This window comes from Puntigrus tetrazona, chromosome 17 (assembly GCF_018831695.1).
Source record: "Puntigrus tetrazona isolate hp1 chromosome 17, ASM1883169v1, whole genome shotgun sequence".
NCBI classification, from domain to species: domain Eukaryota; kingdom Metazoa; phylum Chordata; class Actinopteri; order Cypriniformes; family Cyprinidae; genus Puntigrus; species Puntigrus tetrazona.
This window is the reverse complement of record NC_056715.1, coordinates 8,993,209-9,008,963: the sequence shown is the minus strand read 5'-3', so window position 1 is coordinate 9,008,963 and position 15,755 is coordinate 8,993,209. Positions and strand designations below refer to the sequence as shown.

At 37.3% G+C, this 15,755-nt stretch overlaps 1 protein-coding gene across 7 annotated transcripts in view; it reads right to left on the bottom strand.

Annotated features, from left to right (window-relative positions):
• The window catches only part of dlgap2a (discs, large (Drosophila) homolog-associated protein 2a), a 119,150-nt gene that overhangs the window by 28,364 nt on the left and 75,031 nt on the right, over nt 1-15,755 (bottom strand). For 5 of the 7 annotated variants that reach the window (XM_043263441.1, XM_043263440.1, XM_043263445.1 and 2 more), the window contains one exon: nt 7,922-9,063. In XM_043263441.1, the coding sequence (XP_043119376.1) occupies nt 7,922-9,063 (1,142 nt within the window). Of the gene's footprint in view, nt 1-7,921; nt 9,064-10,842; nt 10,915-15,755 lie in introns of all 7 variants that reach the window. The other 2 variants (XM_043263443.1, XM_043263444.1) reach the window with 1 other exon arrangement.

Sequence of the window (15,755 nt, the reverse complement as noted above, 5' to 3'; positions counted from 1 at the left end):
CTATTCACACTAGCAGAAACCAATTTTGTCACCTAGCAACGTCCTCATCCTTATAACCTTCAGAACACTACTTTACATCAGTACTCTGAAAACATCCTCTCAGAGCAACACATCTCAACAGTTCTATAGGCCAAGAGATGAATTCATTACAACATAAAAGTAAAAAAAAAAAGTGTCAAAAAAAAGGACTGTGAATTTCTTTTTTCTGTGAAACAAAAAAAAAAGGATTTTGAAGAAATGTGCTGGTCGCTCTTTTCCACGTGATTACAGTGGAGGGAGATTGATGTTTTCAAGATTTCACAATAATCCCAAAATCATCATAAAATGTATCTATTTGAGATTACATTTAAGTTGTTTACCGTTGATAGTTCATGCTATTTCAAATATATTATTCTTTTTGATATACATTAGGTGTGGGGTCAGTAAGATGAATGAGTAAGAAATGCATTTATTTAGCAAAGCTTTAAACTGATCAAGCATGACAATAATTTTATTTAATAGGATGCAATGACTTCTTTTTTCCAATGAAAAGTGTTCTTTTGAACCGTCATTCATCAAAGAATCCAAAATATGTGACACGGTTCCAGGAAAATATTAAGCAGCACAACTGGTTTCAGCACTGAGTAATAGCAGCTGAAAATCCTGCTTTGCTTTTATAGAAATAAGTTACATTTATAATTTTTATTATAATAAACTTTATGAGAAAAAAAATCTAAATATGATGGAGCATTATCTCAAAATAAATGTTGCCTTGGTGAACATAAAAAAGAAACTAGAAATAAGTTTTAAATAACTTTCAATACATTTTCCAAAGATCTAAATTCTGTTTCTTGAGTTCAGCTTACTGAATTATGACTTGCTGGAGGTAAAGACTATTGCTTATAAAGCACTTGAATTTTGGTCAACCAACAAAATTTATTCAGTAAAAAAAAAAATGTATTTAGTCTTTACCATTCCTATTCCACAAAAATGCCAAGTTTGGAATGATATCAAGATGAGTAAATAATAAGAATTTTTTACATTTTTTTTCTTTAACATGAAAAAATATATACAACTTTTTTTTCCAAAGTACATAGTTTTTAGGCAAAACAACATATTTCATTACAGTTTTGAATCAGCTGAACCACAGCACATGGCATTTAATATAAACAGCTTGATTAACTCTGTGTCCTTCTACCAAAACCTTTTGTTTATCATCCAGCATCTCATCCAGGTGACAAGGGGCGCATTTCAGCAGCCTCGTGGGTCTTTAGTATTCTGAAAGAAGAATGATTCTGATCCAGGAGTCAATGAAAATGAGTAAATGTCACGGACACCCTTGTACACACACCCACGCACACATGCACACACACACATAATCCATAGAAGTCTTTAGGTTAATTAAGTCTTGAAGGAGTTTGATATTTTTAGACATTTAATTAACCAAAAACGCCAGAGGACAGACACAATCTGTGGTGTAAAACTCTTGATAAATCACTGAGATTCGAGTCCCCCTTCCCCAGTATGGATAGCCCATGTGAATGTATACTGGCGCATAGTAGAAATGTATCATCTGGTGAAGATTTTGATGTATATCAGATAATATATTATCTATATAATCAGATAAATGCAGTCTTCTCATGCAGAACATGAGAAACCTTTTAAAATCTTTCAAATTAAGACCAAACTCCTCATCAGACATTGTTTAAAATCACTAAGTATTACAGTGATTGAAAAAAACAACTAATTTAAAAAAGCACTAAATGTAAATAATGCGTGGCACTGATTTTTTTTTACTCTAATCAAGCTAGTTAAACAAATTCAATATTAATGTTAATTTACATGTTTGTTTTTGAACAAGTGTCTGTGATTATCTCCTCTGAAAGACTAAATGTTCAAGCTCATTTAGGGGACAAACAACGACACAAATAGCATCTGCTGTCACCAACATTCCCTTACCCATCTTCACACACACACACAACACACACACACACACAGCTGTGTCTGACCTCTTTAGTTGTCTGACTCTCACAGTTTATTGAGTTGTTGTCAAGACAGGGTTTCTTTGTGTGTGTGTGAGAGAGAGAGAGAGTGTGTGTGTGTAAAAAGGAGTTGCTGTTTGGCTTCTGCTGGCTTGTAAACAGTCTTATTAATTGGTTATTAGATTCACCTTCACTGACCTATCAGAAAATCTATTAAAATGCAATCCTCTCTTCTTGTAGCCTTTAGATGCAGGTGAGGAATACAGAGAGAAAGAGCAAGGTGGAATCATAATGAGAAAGGTAAACTCTGTAAGAGTGTGAAAGTTTATGGTAAGACAACGCAGGGCTCAGCTGGACAGGTCTGTTCATTTAAAACTCCCATGATCCTTTGTGTGACTATTTCTGATGTTCACAGTGCAGTGGACTAAACCCAGCGATGTTTGCCAACCTCTACTGAAATGTCAAAGTCATAATGCTAGAATACTGACTTTCAGTGCTACTCTTAAGGACATTCACATAACGTTGAGAAAAGTTCAGCTTTATGTAAATGGATGCAATGCGGTGACTACCTACGGACTAAAGACACTGGAGTCATCTGTATCCTCTTGTAGTTGAGTTTAGGAAATACAGAGGAGATGTTGTTGTGAGCAAACTTGCTACTTTACATGATTATGTCTCTGCCCACATGCAGGAGTTTTGTCAAACATATTCAGGTTTTTTGCGCTTCATTAAGTATACATCTGTCAAGATGAACATGACCAATGTCCAGTGCATAAACATACTGATATCTAAAAGTTTATTATTTTTCTCCTTTTGGCAAACATTGAGATATTAAAATCAAATAAAATATCAACAATTCAAAAACTTGTCAGTTACCTTACACAATGCTGTCGGTTTATACTGCTGTTAACACTTTGTCTGACAAACGAATGGAGTGAAAGTTAACTGCCATCATCCCAGGTTAGTTAGTGTCTTCTTTATGATATGCTGTATTAAGCGCTGCCTCAAATTATATACAACACAATACCATTCAGAATGCTAATCTTTTAAAAACATATGACATATACTTGAGGCTTTTATAGAATAAACACTACTATAAACAGTTTGGGATCACTAAGAAGTTTCTCACAAAGGTTGCATTTATTTGATCAAAATACAGTAAAAACAGAAATACTGTGAAATATTACAACAATTTAAAGTAACTATTTCATCAATTACTTCAGGATTTAGTGTCAACATATTATTGTTAGCAATATTTCGCTGCTTATTTTTTTTTAAAGGAATCTCTAATGAAAATAACAGCATTTATTTAAAAAAATAAGTATTTTACGGTCACCTTTAAATCCATTTATTGCATCGTTGCTGTGCATAAAAAGAAAAATAAAGAAGACATTTGTTTTTCCTTTATAAGCATGCAACTAAGCCTTCCAAATAACTACATGAGTTTTAAACAAGAACAGCTCGAAACCAAAAAAAAGACAAGAAAAGCAATTTTGTCTTTTAAAACAAGGCAATCTGCATTTTACGAGAACAAAAGACAAGAAAACTTAAGAAATACTGATGAAGAAATTGATTTTCCATTTTGCTGTATGTGTGAATGGGCCATTACACTTTAATCAGGACTGGCCTTGAGCTGTAGGACATCTACCTCGTTGTGACTGATATCGCCATAAATTCATGCCAAAATATTTAAAACTGTTACATCAGACAGTGAAATCAGTTGCTATGTTTACATGCATTTTAATACAGCATCCATAATCTGACAGATAGCTCATAAGAAATTAAAAGCCTTAATATAAACACCTCATAGGAGAAAAATCATTTGATTAAGCTTGAAAGAGGAGGAGCAGATCTGCCAGTTTAAAGTAAATGATCTGCAGATAAACACTTTTTCAACCTACAAAAATCAAGCAACTGCATTTTCAAAGATATTTTATATAAACATAAATAGGATATGAGGAAGCAACATTAAAAAATCAGCTTGAAAGCACTTGAAACTTTTGGGGGCCAGTTTAAACTCTTCTACAATCAATCCATCACAGTACTGAGGCTTCTGCCCATAATGAAGTGAACCGCTGTCCTCCTCATAACATGATCAATGATTTATTTAAGAAGTGTTGAAATGTGGAGGAAACTCTTGCCAAAAGTCATCTCATAAACCATTTAGCATTGATTTTGATCCGAATCACAATTTCAGCTAATGATTCAATCTACTCTACGATGGTGACCGCCATGATGAACACACGCTAAAAATAGCTTCTTTATTGCTATTGCTCAGCATGCGGCGCTCAGGACACCGGACCATCAGAGTGAAGGGGCGCACGTCCCTCCCGGAGAGTTTGCGTCACTGCGGGCTGCATCGATAACAGCAGCCAAAAATAGCAACAGCGTGATAGACGGTGCATGCTATTTTTGTTGGGGTCGAGAGAACCTATTAAATGCCTGACCCAGAGATGCATCACAGCCATTGACTGCTGGACGGTTTCTGTCCTTTTTCTGCAGGCTGATGTTTAATCCATTTGGACATATTTGAAATACAAACACACTTAAGCTAATTGCAGTGCTAAGAAAGACAGATGGGAAGAGGTTGCTTTCATCCTTCAGTAAAAGTCCACATTTTTGTCATAGAAGCATTTGAGCTGAAGTAAAATAAGGAGTGATTACTAACCAAAAAAAAAAAATAGAGAAAACATTGGCCTTTTCAAAAACATTGATGCTGAAAGTAGATTTGCACTTTTGTTGAAAGAAAAATGTGTTTGCCTCTGTTAAAAGCACATTTTGCATCTTGTGTTTCCTGTAAAGGTACAATTTTTTTGTGGCAAAGACAAAATATAACTAGCTTTACCACAATGCTGTTATAATATTAGACCTAGAGGAGCCATATGGACTTAGAATGTACAGATGAAGGCTGGGCACAATTTCTGCACACTAACTAATCACAACCAAAACTGTCAGGAAAAAAAAGGTACAAAACAGAAAAAGGTACCACTGGGACGCTGTTCAAAAAGGACATCTTTTGCACCTTATTTATGCCTAAAGGGTGCGTATTGTTAGCTTAGAGGTATGTATTAATACCTAACTAGTACATGTTTGTACCTTTAAAAAAAGAACTATTACCCTTTTACACAATGTTAACCTCACTGACCAATAACAGTATCAGCATATTCACTTCTGGATAATCTCAGGCATATTAATCTCCCACCACTGCCCTTTTCCACACAAAATATGCTAAGTTGACTTAGCGGGACCTGAATGAGGTCTCCAGAAGCCTCAAATATGTAAAACTTCATGTTGATTTAGGTTCTATTTCTCTCTGGATTCTTTCTTTCCCTGAGGAAACACTCAGATCCATCCATTCATTAATTATCTCAATGGGGCCATCAGACTCGCTGCTTCGGCTTTGCTATTGCATAAGTCCAGGACTGGTGGAGGCTGCTGTGTCAGCAGATGTTTACTGTGGGTGTTTTTTCATTGTACCTGCTGATATAACTCGCTCGAGTCGGACATCTGCGGTACTAACTAGTTCTGACAGATCAGCATATGTTGTGTTTTGGATGCTAGCCTATTTTGTGTTGTTGCTCTCTAAACCTGGTTCCTTAACTAGTCAGTGAGGCTATGTTGGTCAAACAGCTTCAACAGCTAGCCCAGGTTGACCACAGCTTGTCAGAGTGGTATAACTGGACTACTTATTTAAAACAAAACAAAACAGATTAATAGGTTCAGGAGAAGCAGACCAGGGCTGTAATCCAAACTGACATTGAGATGTGTACCCCAGTTACTAGAAATGGCTAAATTGCATTGCCGAATAAAGCAATGCAGAAAACTCAGTTTTTAGATTTTATACAGTAATTATATGGTAGACATTTTTACACAGTATTCTTGTTTCATACAGATATTTATTAAAAAATGTAAACAGTTCTGTACAAGAATACAGCATTTTTGTTAATATAAAGAGAGGCTGAAACAACAGTTGTATTTTAAAACGAGATGCATTATCTAAAGCAATATCACTGTCTTCTTTAAGTAGGCCTAGTGTTATTAAAAGATGCCATGGGCATGTACTAAAACACAGTAATGACCCCATCAGGACAAGCAATTTTAAGAAGTATTTGCATAGTAGCTGTACATTGTGACAGTTATATGATTAATTTCAGCAATTTTGAAACTGATTGCATTTTGCTACAGTGCTAACCTGTGACAATTCAGCATTCATATATAGGATGAAGAGGCCTAACTGTAAAAATGGACTAGAAAACAGCAAGTAGCTATTTCCAGTGGTCTGACAGCCCCATGAATAATGCATCCTGTAGAAATGTGATGCATTTGGAAAATCACGCGTTAGCACAAAAAGATCAATGCTAATCAATATGACTCATTGTTTGCAATAATTCCGTACATAAACAACAGGAACAAACTGGTCTAGTCGGAGTGACAGCACCAATAAATCTGCCTCTCAATTTAGCACATTAGCACCTCACAACAACAACGACAACACACACATATTTCAATCAGGCTATATTCTCCACCAGCGTAAACATATTCCCGCCTTTGTAACAACCCTTTCAGTGGACTATTACTTTTGACTCTGTTGGGAACCCTCTGAATCCTAAACAATAATCTACAGGCACCAATAAGCTGTGGATCAGAAAGCAGACACACTGAGGTTTGTTTTGAAAATGAATAGCATGACTTAATATTTACTCCACTCACATACACAAACATTCAAGAATCTCTTCTTACAGCAGTAGTTCTCAACTGACTGCAAAATCTCACATTGTCCTCAGCAATATTCTGATTTTCTAGATAAGGATTAAGTAGGGCTGCACAGTTATGACAAAAATCATAATTGCAGATTATTACCTTGAAATTGTAATAGTGGTTATTAATTACAATCATCACTTTTTACATTGAATGCTGTTTATGCCGCTGCTTGAAGCAATCACATGCCATACTATAGATGAAAATAAACAAGTTAAAACCAATCGCTTTTCTATAGTATTAAGCCTTAAATGTGACCTTTACATCGCATAGGTTTCTTCTTTAAATAAAAAAGCAAAACTATGCATAGTATTATAATGCTACACTAAAACTAAAAGGTAAACAATGCAAAAACCCTGACGATAACATATAAAAAGGAAAGAACACACCTTAAGCACACAAAGTAGATTTCAAACTACTAATTGCCACTTCGAAAAATTATGTAATTGTGGCAACCGTAATTGTAATTGCCATAAGAAAATCAATTAACTGTGCAGCCTTAGGATTAAGGATATGAATTTACAAAACAACAATATGAATTCATAAATGCATGAATACATAGAAGTATGAAAAAGCATATAGCAGTTTTTTACTTTACATGTCTCTTCCAGATCTATAAATGATAATTAGGATAATGGTTCAATACAATCTATTTTCAGTTGCACAAATGCAAAATGCATTGTTTGAAATGGATAGTTCACCCAAAAATGAAATTTCTGTCATTAATTACTTACCCTCATGTTGCTCCAAACCTTTAAGACTTTTGTTCATTTTTGAAACACAAATTAAGATATTTGTGCTGAATTCTGAGAGCTCTCAGACCCTCCTCATTAAAGCTCAGAAATATATCAAAGACATTGTTAAAATATTCCATGTGACATCAGTGGATAAACCATAATTTGACAAAGCTACGAGAATACCAAGAAAACAACTATAATTTTTTTCATACTGTTTACTCTTTAATATGAACATAAACAACATATTTGCGTATATACATTGTTTACTTATGTGATACTCTTCAAGGTTTTGAAGGTTTTGAATGATGTGAGGGTTATTAATGATACAATTTTTATTTCTGGGTGAACTATCCCTTAAAGTCATCTTGATATACCTATGGAAGTCTGCTGAGCCCTCATCGTTGAGAACCAGTATCTTACAGCACAGCATCCCCAGCAATCGCATATTCATGAGCGATATCTCACCTGCAAATAATGACAAGGCCTCATGGAGGACTTCAGATCTTGAGGCATGGTCGGTTTCTCCAGGTTGAGGGAAGATTTGCGGTAGGCTTCTTTAGCCTGGCTGACAGTCAGTGTCGACCAGGAGCTGCGCTTCATAAATTTGCCCTCGGGGGCCATAGCGATGCTCTCGCATGCCGAACATTTCACGTCGTTGTTGCTCTTGGAGGTCTTGAGCGAAAGGTCACCAAAGTGACCATGGCCTGTGTCCGGGTAACAGTGAGTGATATGATCTCCGTGGTGGCGACTCATGATGCTAGGAGTCCGGTAGGTGCTGTCGCTGTCCAGGTTGTCGTCAGAACTCCACCAGCCTGCTATCCCTGAGCGTTGCTTGGAGTCTGACTTGCGCTCCTTGCTCTTACTCCGTTTGCTGTGTTTGTGGTTCCCATGGTGGTGTCCGTGATGGTGGTGGTGGTGGTGTCCGCTGTCTGAGCGAGAGTCTCCCTTGGTGCCGTTCATCTTGGATGACCCCTCGAGAGAGTGGGATTTGGTGAAGAGCTTCTGGACGGAATGCACCAGATGGCGGATGCGCCCGGGACTCTCGTTGCGCTGCTCGCTGCTTGTGGTGGTTGCAGACGTGCGCTGGTACTGCAGCGTGTGAAAACCGTCTCTGTGAATCGGCAACTGCTTCTCGAACTGGTCCAGCAGGTTCGCTGGAATACGATTCATCTTCCCAGACCCGCCACCCCCACCACCAACGCCTCCCCCTCCGCTGCCGCTGCCACCGTGAGAAGCAGAGCCGTCGTCTCTCGAGCCGTCGTGGTGTGAACTGTAATGCATTCTGGGAAAGGTGCTGCTGGAAACGTGGTCAGATGCCATGGAAACGGGCATCACCATGCACTCCGAGTGGATGGAGCTGCGGGGCGAGCAGCGGTGTGGATCCAGAGGGCAGCTCTCGGTCGGACTGAGAAGGTAGGGAGAGCGGGAATCGGGGCCGACATGCTGCAAGTGGTCGAGGGACTGATCGCAGTCTGGCAGCCCACAGGTGTGTCCTGATGTGAAGGTGAGTTGAGGACGACCGCTTGATAAACCTTTCATATTCCTGGGAGGGGAGGGGTAGCTGTCTTCATCGAAGTACGGCGGTGGAGACCATGAATCTAGCTGATCTATGAAAGACAGAGCAGAAAAGAGGATTAGTCAATTTGAATCATTTTACTTTGGCTTTCATCATCAGTTTAGACCTCGTTCAATCTTTCTGCAAGCTATATTTTGGGATATTTTCCCCGTGGGCATGTAGGAATTGCTAATAGGGATGTTTGCAAAACAGCTTGGTAGGACTCAAATGAGCTGATTACAAAATCGCTGGCGTTTTTGTGAATTCAAGTAAATTCATGCAGCCTCGTGGAAAACTAAACACTTAAATTCATGAATGGAATGAAATCATGTTGTCTGGACAAAAGCACGTCCCATAGCCCTCCGCTGATCCTCCCCATCTGGTCCTGCCAGGACTTACGAGGACAGAGTTGCAAGCCTTGCCATTTATCCAATGCAAAGTAAAATAATAGCCTATCATTTCGGAACCGCTGGGTCATCCGTCAAAGCCGGCTCCGGAGAGAGAGGGAGCACTTCGAGGTGCTTCAGCGGTTGTCCTTGAGAGACATTGCTCAGAGATTAAAACCACATTCACTGTGATCTTTCATCACAGCCACATATGGGCAGCCTGCCGCTAACTTTATCAGAGCTCAGAGATGCTGTTTTTCACATCCAGCCGTTTGCCCTTTCTGACATAGCTATTTCATGCTGCTGGATCATATGTCATTTCACACAGGTGATTAATGGGAATTTTCATGTGGTGAAAGTACAGTGTAATGCATATTAAAATAAAGGTCATTTTTCAATTGCTGGAGAAAAAAAAATACACAGAACATGTTAGTTTTAATGAGTTTTTCAGTGTCAAAAGTGAGGGCTTGTTAAATCTAAGGTATTATTAATAATGTTGAAAGTTGTCATTCACATCCAAGTGAAAGTACATCATTTGACAAATATTCGTATTTTGAGAAAGTATGCATTTGAAGTGTATTTAAATTCCTCTTTTATCTATGATGGCAATAAAGTTGCCAAAAAAATAAAGCAAACATGTCAAACTAAATAAGTTTTATATGGCACGAGTACATAATCCAACCATAAAGCAGAGCCCAGTATTAACATATTAACTGACCATTATTCCATAGGGCTATCAAATGATTAATCATAATTAATTGCATTCAAAATTAAAGTTCGTGTTTACATAATGTGTGTGTGTACTTTGTATTTATATACATTACATTGTATTTATACAATTTTTTGTATTTATAAATAATAAATACACACACATACGTTTACACATTTTTAAATGTTTAACAGCCCTAGCATGTTGCACCATGTGTTATGGCCAATAACTACCCTGTTACCAGACATTTTTATACACCAAATAAATTAATCATATTTAAGCTGATTATACTGATTAGACAGTTTCTAAAATGGCATTGGTAGCTGTAAACTTGTCATTATACAGTCTTTACTAAATTATTTTAAGCGCCAAATCAGCACATTGGAATGATTTCTGAAGGATCATGTGACACTGGCTATAAAGCGTTGCCATCACAAGAGTAAAGAACATTTTGAAGTCTAGTAAATTTAAATGTTTTGTTTTTTTTTATATTGATTTTAAATTGTAATAATATTTCACAGTATTACTGTTAACTAAATGCAGCCTTGTTGAGCATGTGAAAAAAGACTGAAAAACACACAGGGCCCAGAAAAGAGGAAAACACATATATCTGATTCACACTGGCAGCAAAGAACTGGACTGAAGACAAAAGCAAAAAAATCTTTGTGTGAATTTGGAAAGCATTCAATTCAAAACCCTCCCTTGTGTTTAATTAGAGCACAAACAGAGTACTGACCCATAAGGAGATCTTTAGCTCAGGTCAGCACACACCATAATGATGCCCAAGTCCATCTTGATTGAAGAGGACCTGAAGGAGAATGTCAAGTTTGTTTATTCTGAGCGTGCGAAAGAATATTCTAGAGTGATATCAAATCACAAAGAGGCACTTCATTAAAATTAAACTTTGTGAGAGCTGAACAACACAGAAAATCACATTAAAGCACATCCAGAACAAACGGTCCAATTTGGATTACGCCTGTAAACACCGGCCAGTACAAGCACTTGATTACGTTCCTTCAAAGGTTAAAACCAAGGATGCCTCAAGAAATCAGGGTTGTTCATCTGAAAATCGAAGAGATGCTATTGTGTCCTTAATCCCCAGAAGACAATGCAATAAACCACAATGCAACATTTCTGAATCTGAGGGGACGGGTAAAACTGACAGGACCAGAATGGTTTTGGTCTCATTGGAGATGTAATAGTCTTACAGCAGCCTGTTATTGGTTATTTCTCCTTCATCCAAATCCAACACAACTGCAGCGAAATATCTGGAGACAACAACAGAGGAGAAGCACAGATTGCAGACTGAAATTAAAAGCTTTATCCTTTACACTTTGCTTTTAAAAGAGACAACAGAGTTTTTCTAAATGTAGTCAACAGAGCTTTTCTGAACCCAGTGGACTAAATCAGCCACAAGAATATCACCTTGAGAGAAACAGACCCTCGATAATTCAGCGAAGAGATCAGAGACACTTGCACTATATAAATCCAGCTGCTGACAACATATGCCATGTATTTGATGCTATTATATGCCTGAATTTCAAACATAGGGGCAAGAAGAAAATTACAAAAAGATGTTTAATATAATAACAACTTAACAGTAAGTAACAAAGTTTATGTGAAGTCATATATGCCCAAAACAGTTTATTCATTAAACACTCTTAAACGTATTAATTGAATGAACCGATTGAATCGCAGACTCATTCAGGAATCATTTTGATCAATTCATTACAAAAGAACCAGCTCGTAAGAGTTATCTGTACATTGATCCAACTAAACTGGCGACATGGCATATTTTCAATGTAATTGGCTACTGCATATTTAAAAACAATATTTATTGGGGTTAAGCATTAATTCGTTTGAAAATAAAGTCTGTATGACAATGGTTATCCTGTGGTGGATGGAAAGGGGTCTTCGGTATCAGTACGTGTTCAGAGGAGGTCATCTGAGGCTCTAGAGGCTTGTGTGAGTGTTACGGCACTGCTCACCGTTGTTCCACAGCCTGAAGCACTTCCTGTCACCTCATCTCATGATTTCAGTATTCATACCCTGGACCGTCCCTGCTGAATAAATACGGCTCACTGCAGGACCCTGCATACTGACAGCACGAGTGCAATCAGCTACAGGCGCCTTCACGTCTCTTCCTCTCTCCTTGTCTCTCTGCAGGGGGCAGCAGGTACTGTAGAAGCTTTATTTTGCTGACTCTTTCGCTACAGCAGTGCTATTGAAGACAACTGATCCATCCGCCACATTAACACCAGAGAAAGGTGGCAGCGAGACCCGATGGAACCGCTAAACTGCATTATGACATCAGCTCTTACATACTAGTGAGCAGCATACAGACAGCATCCTAACCTTTACGGATCCTAATAAGGTCTTCACAAAATAGAAAAATCATCTATATGAAAATTTAGGCATGGCCGGGATTGGTGTCCCAGTGTATATAAAACTGCACTGTTTAGTCCTTTTTGTCCGTCCTTAAAATATGTTTTGTGTAAAGTAGACTCCTGTTTGATTCTTTGACTCACGTTTATTGGAATTCCATGTTGCAATGAAATACATTACGTTACAGACACATATTGATGTTGAATTAATGTCCAGCCCTACATTAACAAAAATGAATAAATACTGTAACAAATGCGTTGATAATTGTTTGTTCATGTTACTTAATAACTAATGTCAACAAATGACGCCTTATTGTAAAGTGTTACCATATATATTTAGAATATAAAATTCTGATATTAATGCTGAATTTCAAATAAAAAGTAAAGATTTTAGTTTAATATACACCATATTTGTATACATACTGGCATATATAACTAATTGTATACAAGCAGTATATGTTGGTATACACACACATTTTTTTTTAAATAATAGCAGCCTATTCTGGGATTACATGTGATGCTGCTTTAGAAATAGAGATACTGAGATATCTTAGGAGGCAGAAAAATCATTTAAAAAAAAAAAAATACGAAAGCAGGAGATATGGTTCTTTTTCACTTCAACATGCTTTATTAAGCAGAATGTTCCCACAATGTTCTACTTTGTTCCAGTTTGACAATTAATCCTCCAATTAATCACCCCCTCAAAAGTGATTGCCACAGCAGTCCTTTTCTTTTCTCTTAAACAATCTCCTTATTTTATGAACTCACTTTTACAGAGCAAGGACATCATTCTCTCCTGCCCATAAGACAGAGAGAGAGAGAGAGAGATTGCTGGAGTCTGATAAGCCTAGTGAGTTCCTGTTAAATGCTTATCGTAAAGGAGTGAATTAGAATTGTGGTGACGAGGGCTATTATCTGTGCCTGGTTCTTCTCAGCGTGGTAAAACATGCTTATCCCAGCAGTCTAAAGACAAATATTTGGCATAAAGACAAGTTGAATGCAAAGATGATAGAAGAGTTTAAAACACCATTTGTAAATATCAGTAAATCTTTTTATACTAATGCTAAGGGTTTTCAAACTGACAGCGATTTGCAGTGACGAAGCAACTAGATGTCATCCATTTGAAATAAAAGTTGGTGATTTCTGGATTTCGCATTGCTCACGAGATTAATTTAACCATCATAACATAAATACTTTTAATTGCTGTTAATATTAGTTGCTGAAAAAAATTAAAAGCATTTAAAATATGCCTTTGTAAAATGCAGGGTAGTATTGCGTTTCTTAACATTACTGCAGTAGAAACTGAGAGGTGAAATGTGTTTCATAAATCATGACGCTAAACCTGCAGCTGGTGGGTCCATACAATGAAGCTGGCCTGAAAGTGTCTGAACACAGAACTACGCAGAAAGAACACAGAACAGCTTGCTATAGGAAAACCTTCAGGAGTAACCCGTTTATGTAAGATTCAAAGACAGACTCACAGCAAGTCTTTAGAAAAAAGAAAACAGTTCAAATAAAATCTGCAGTTGCCACAGTAACTGGTACTTAATGTGTCTTCAGCTGTGTCATGTGACAGAAACAGTTTCAGATCTTTGCAGAAATGCTGTCAATTCATGAAGTATTAAAGGCACAATGGTAGTAAATTCAGAACCCAAAAGAGGCATGTTTTACAGCTTCATGAACAACCTATTATACCATACTGCATATTAGTTTCAAACCAAAATATCAAAAACGTGCAAAGACTTCCTATTTCAGCTGCTTCTTTACTGAATTCTAATATTAAACAAGTCACTGCCCTATTATGGTCGAATTCCCATTAGTAATTGACATGAAAATTCACATAAGAAAACATATGTATGTTGCTGAAAAAAAAATGAAAGCCCCGTAAAAGCCATTCATATTGTGCTATACCTTTTCAGGACCATGGACAGCTCTTTAACATTCAAGTTCTTTTTCACAACCACCAATTGAAACTGTATTGAACATGATTCAGTTTCAGTACCGAGTGCTGCAGCCATACAAAACAAGTATTATCAATTTCTATTCACCACAGATTACGTTTTTTCTTATAAATTGAAAAACCCTTGATGAATTAGTCTTGGTTTTGACGTCATGACTGCAACATACTTGATGATGAAGTATGTTCAAGAGCTATATATACCTTCCTCCATTTTGGAGATATTTTTTATAAATTCTGAGAACTATCTTAATTTGTGTTACGAAGATGAACAAAGGTCTTACGGGTTTGGAAGGACATGAGGGTGAAAAATATTTTTGGGGTAAACCTACCCTTTAAATGCTTTTGCTGGAGAAAAATAGACACTGTAGTTCCAGCAACTACCAGAGGGGCTCTACACCACGCTAATAAGCCAAACCCAAGACCTTGATCTACTGCAAACACAAAAAGAATATCTTTTTGTTATCACATGACAAACCAGCATCAGTTAAGTCGTATCACTGGCATTGATAAATCCTCTTCCGTGGCTTCATGGAATACTAAGTTTCCATCATAGGCACTTCAGAATCACGCTGGAAGCAGAAGCTCATTTGGGCACTTTTTTGTCTACTCTTTTATAAGTACTGTGAATTTGAACATACTTCTTTTTTCACATACTGTTTTACACCTATGTATGTAAGTATGCAGTTTTAGACGCAGCCGCCTTTATTGCTGCTGCAGTTGTGCTGAGAAACGAGGTCAAGGGTCAAAGGATGAACACGCCAGCATCATCTCTGTCTGTGTGCCTGCTGGATTCATGCGCATACTTAAACAAACATAGACACACAAAACAAAGGTACGCACAAGCAAACAACACGCATACTAGCAAACAAGGCAGCACATCAGTAAACAGGAAAAAGTAAACACACACACAAACACATTATAATAGAGTTTATATTTGAACCTGGAGGTAATGTGAAATCTTGTTAGATTAAGTGCCTTGTCTGTTTTACTGCCTGTTTACTGACACAAAGATCAAGACAACGCAATTGACCTTAACCTCGGAACAACACTAAACCAATCACAACAAAGAGAATTTACACCTAAACCAATCATAAGAAAAACAAATGAACACCAAACCCACAAATGCAAGGAGACTCTCCAGCACACAACAAACACAGAGCACAAACTCTGCTCCATCTAAGCTGTGCAAAGGCAAAGGACTGTCAGTACACCGAACTGAATTTATCTGTGTAATTTTAGATTTCTAGATCCAGCAACCTTTTCATAAAGGCTCCCAAAGGGTAAAAACAACCACCATAACACAGA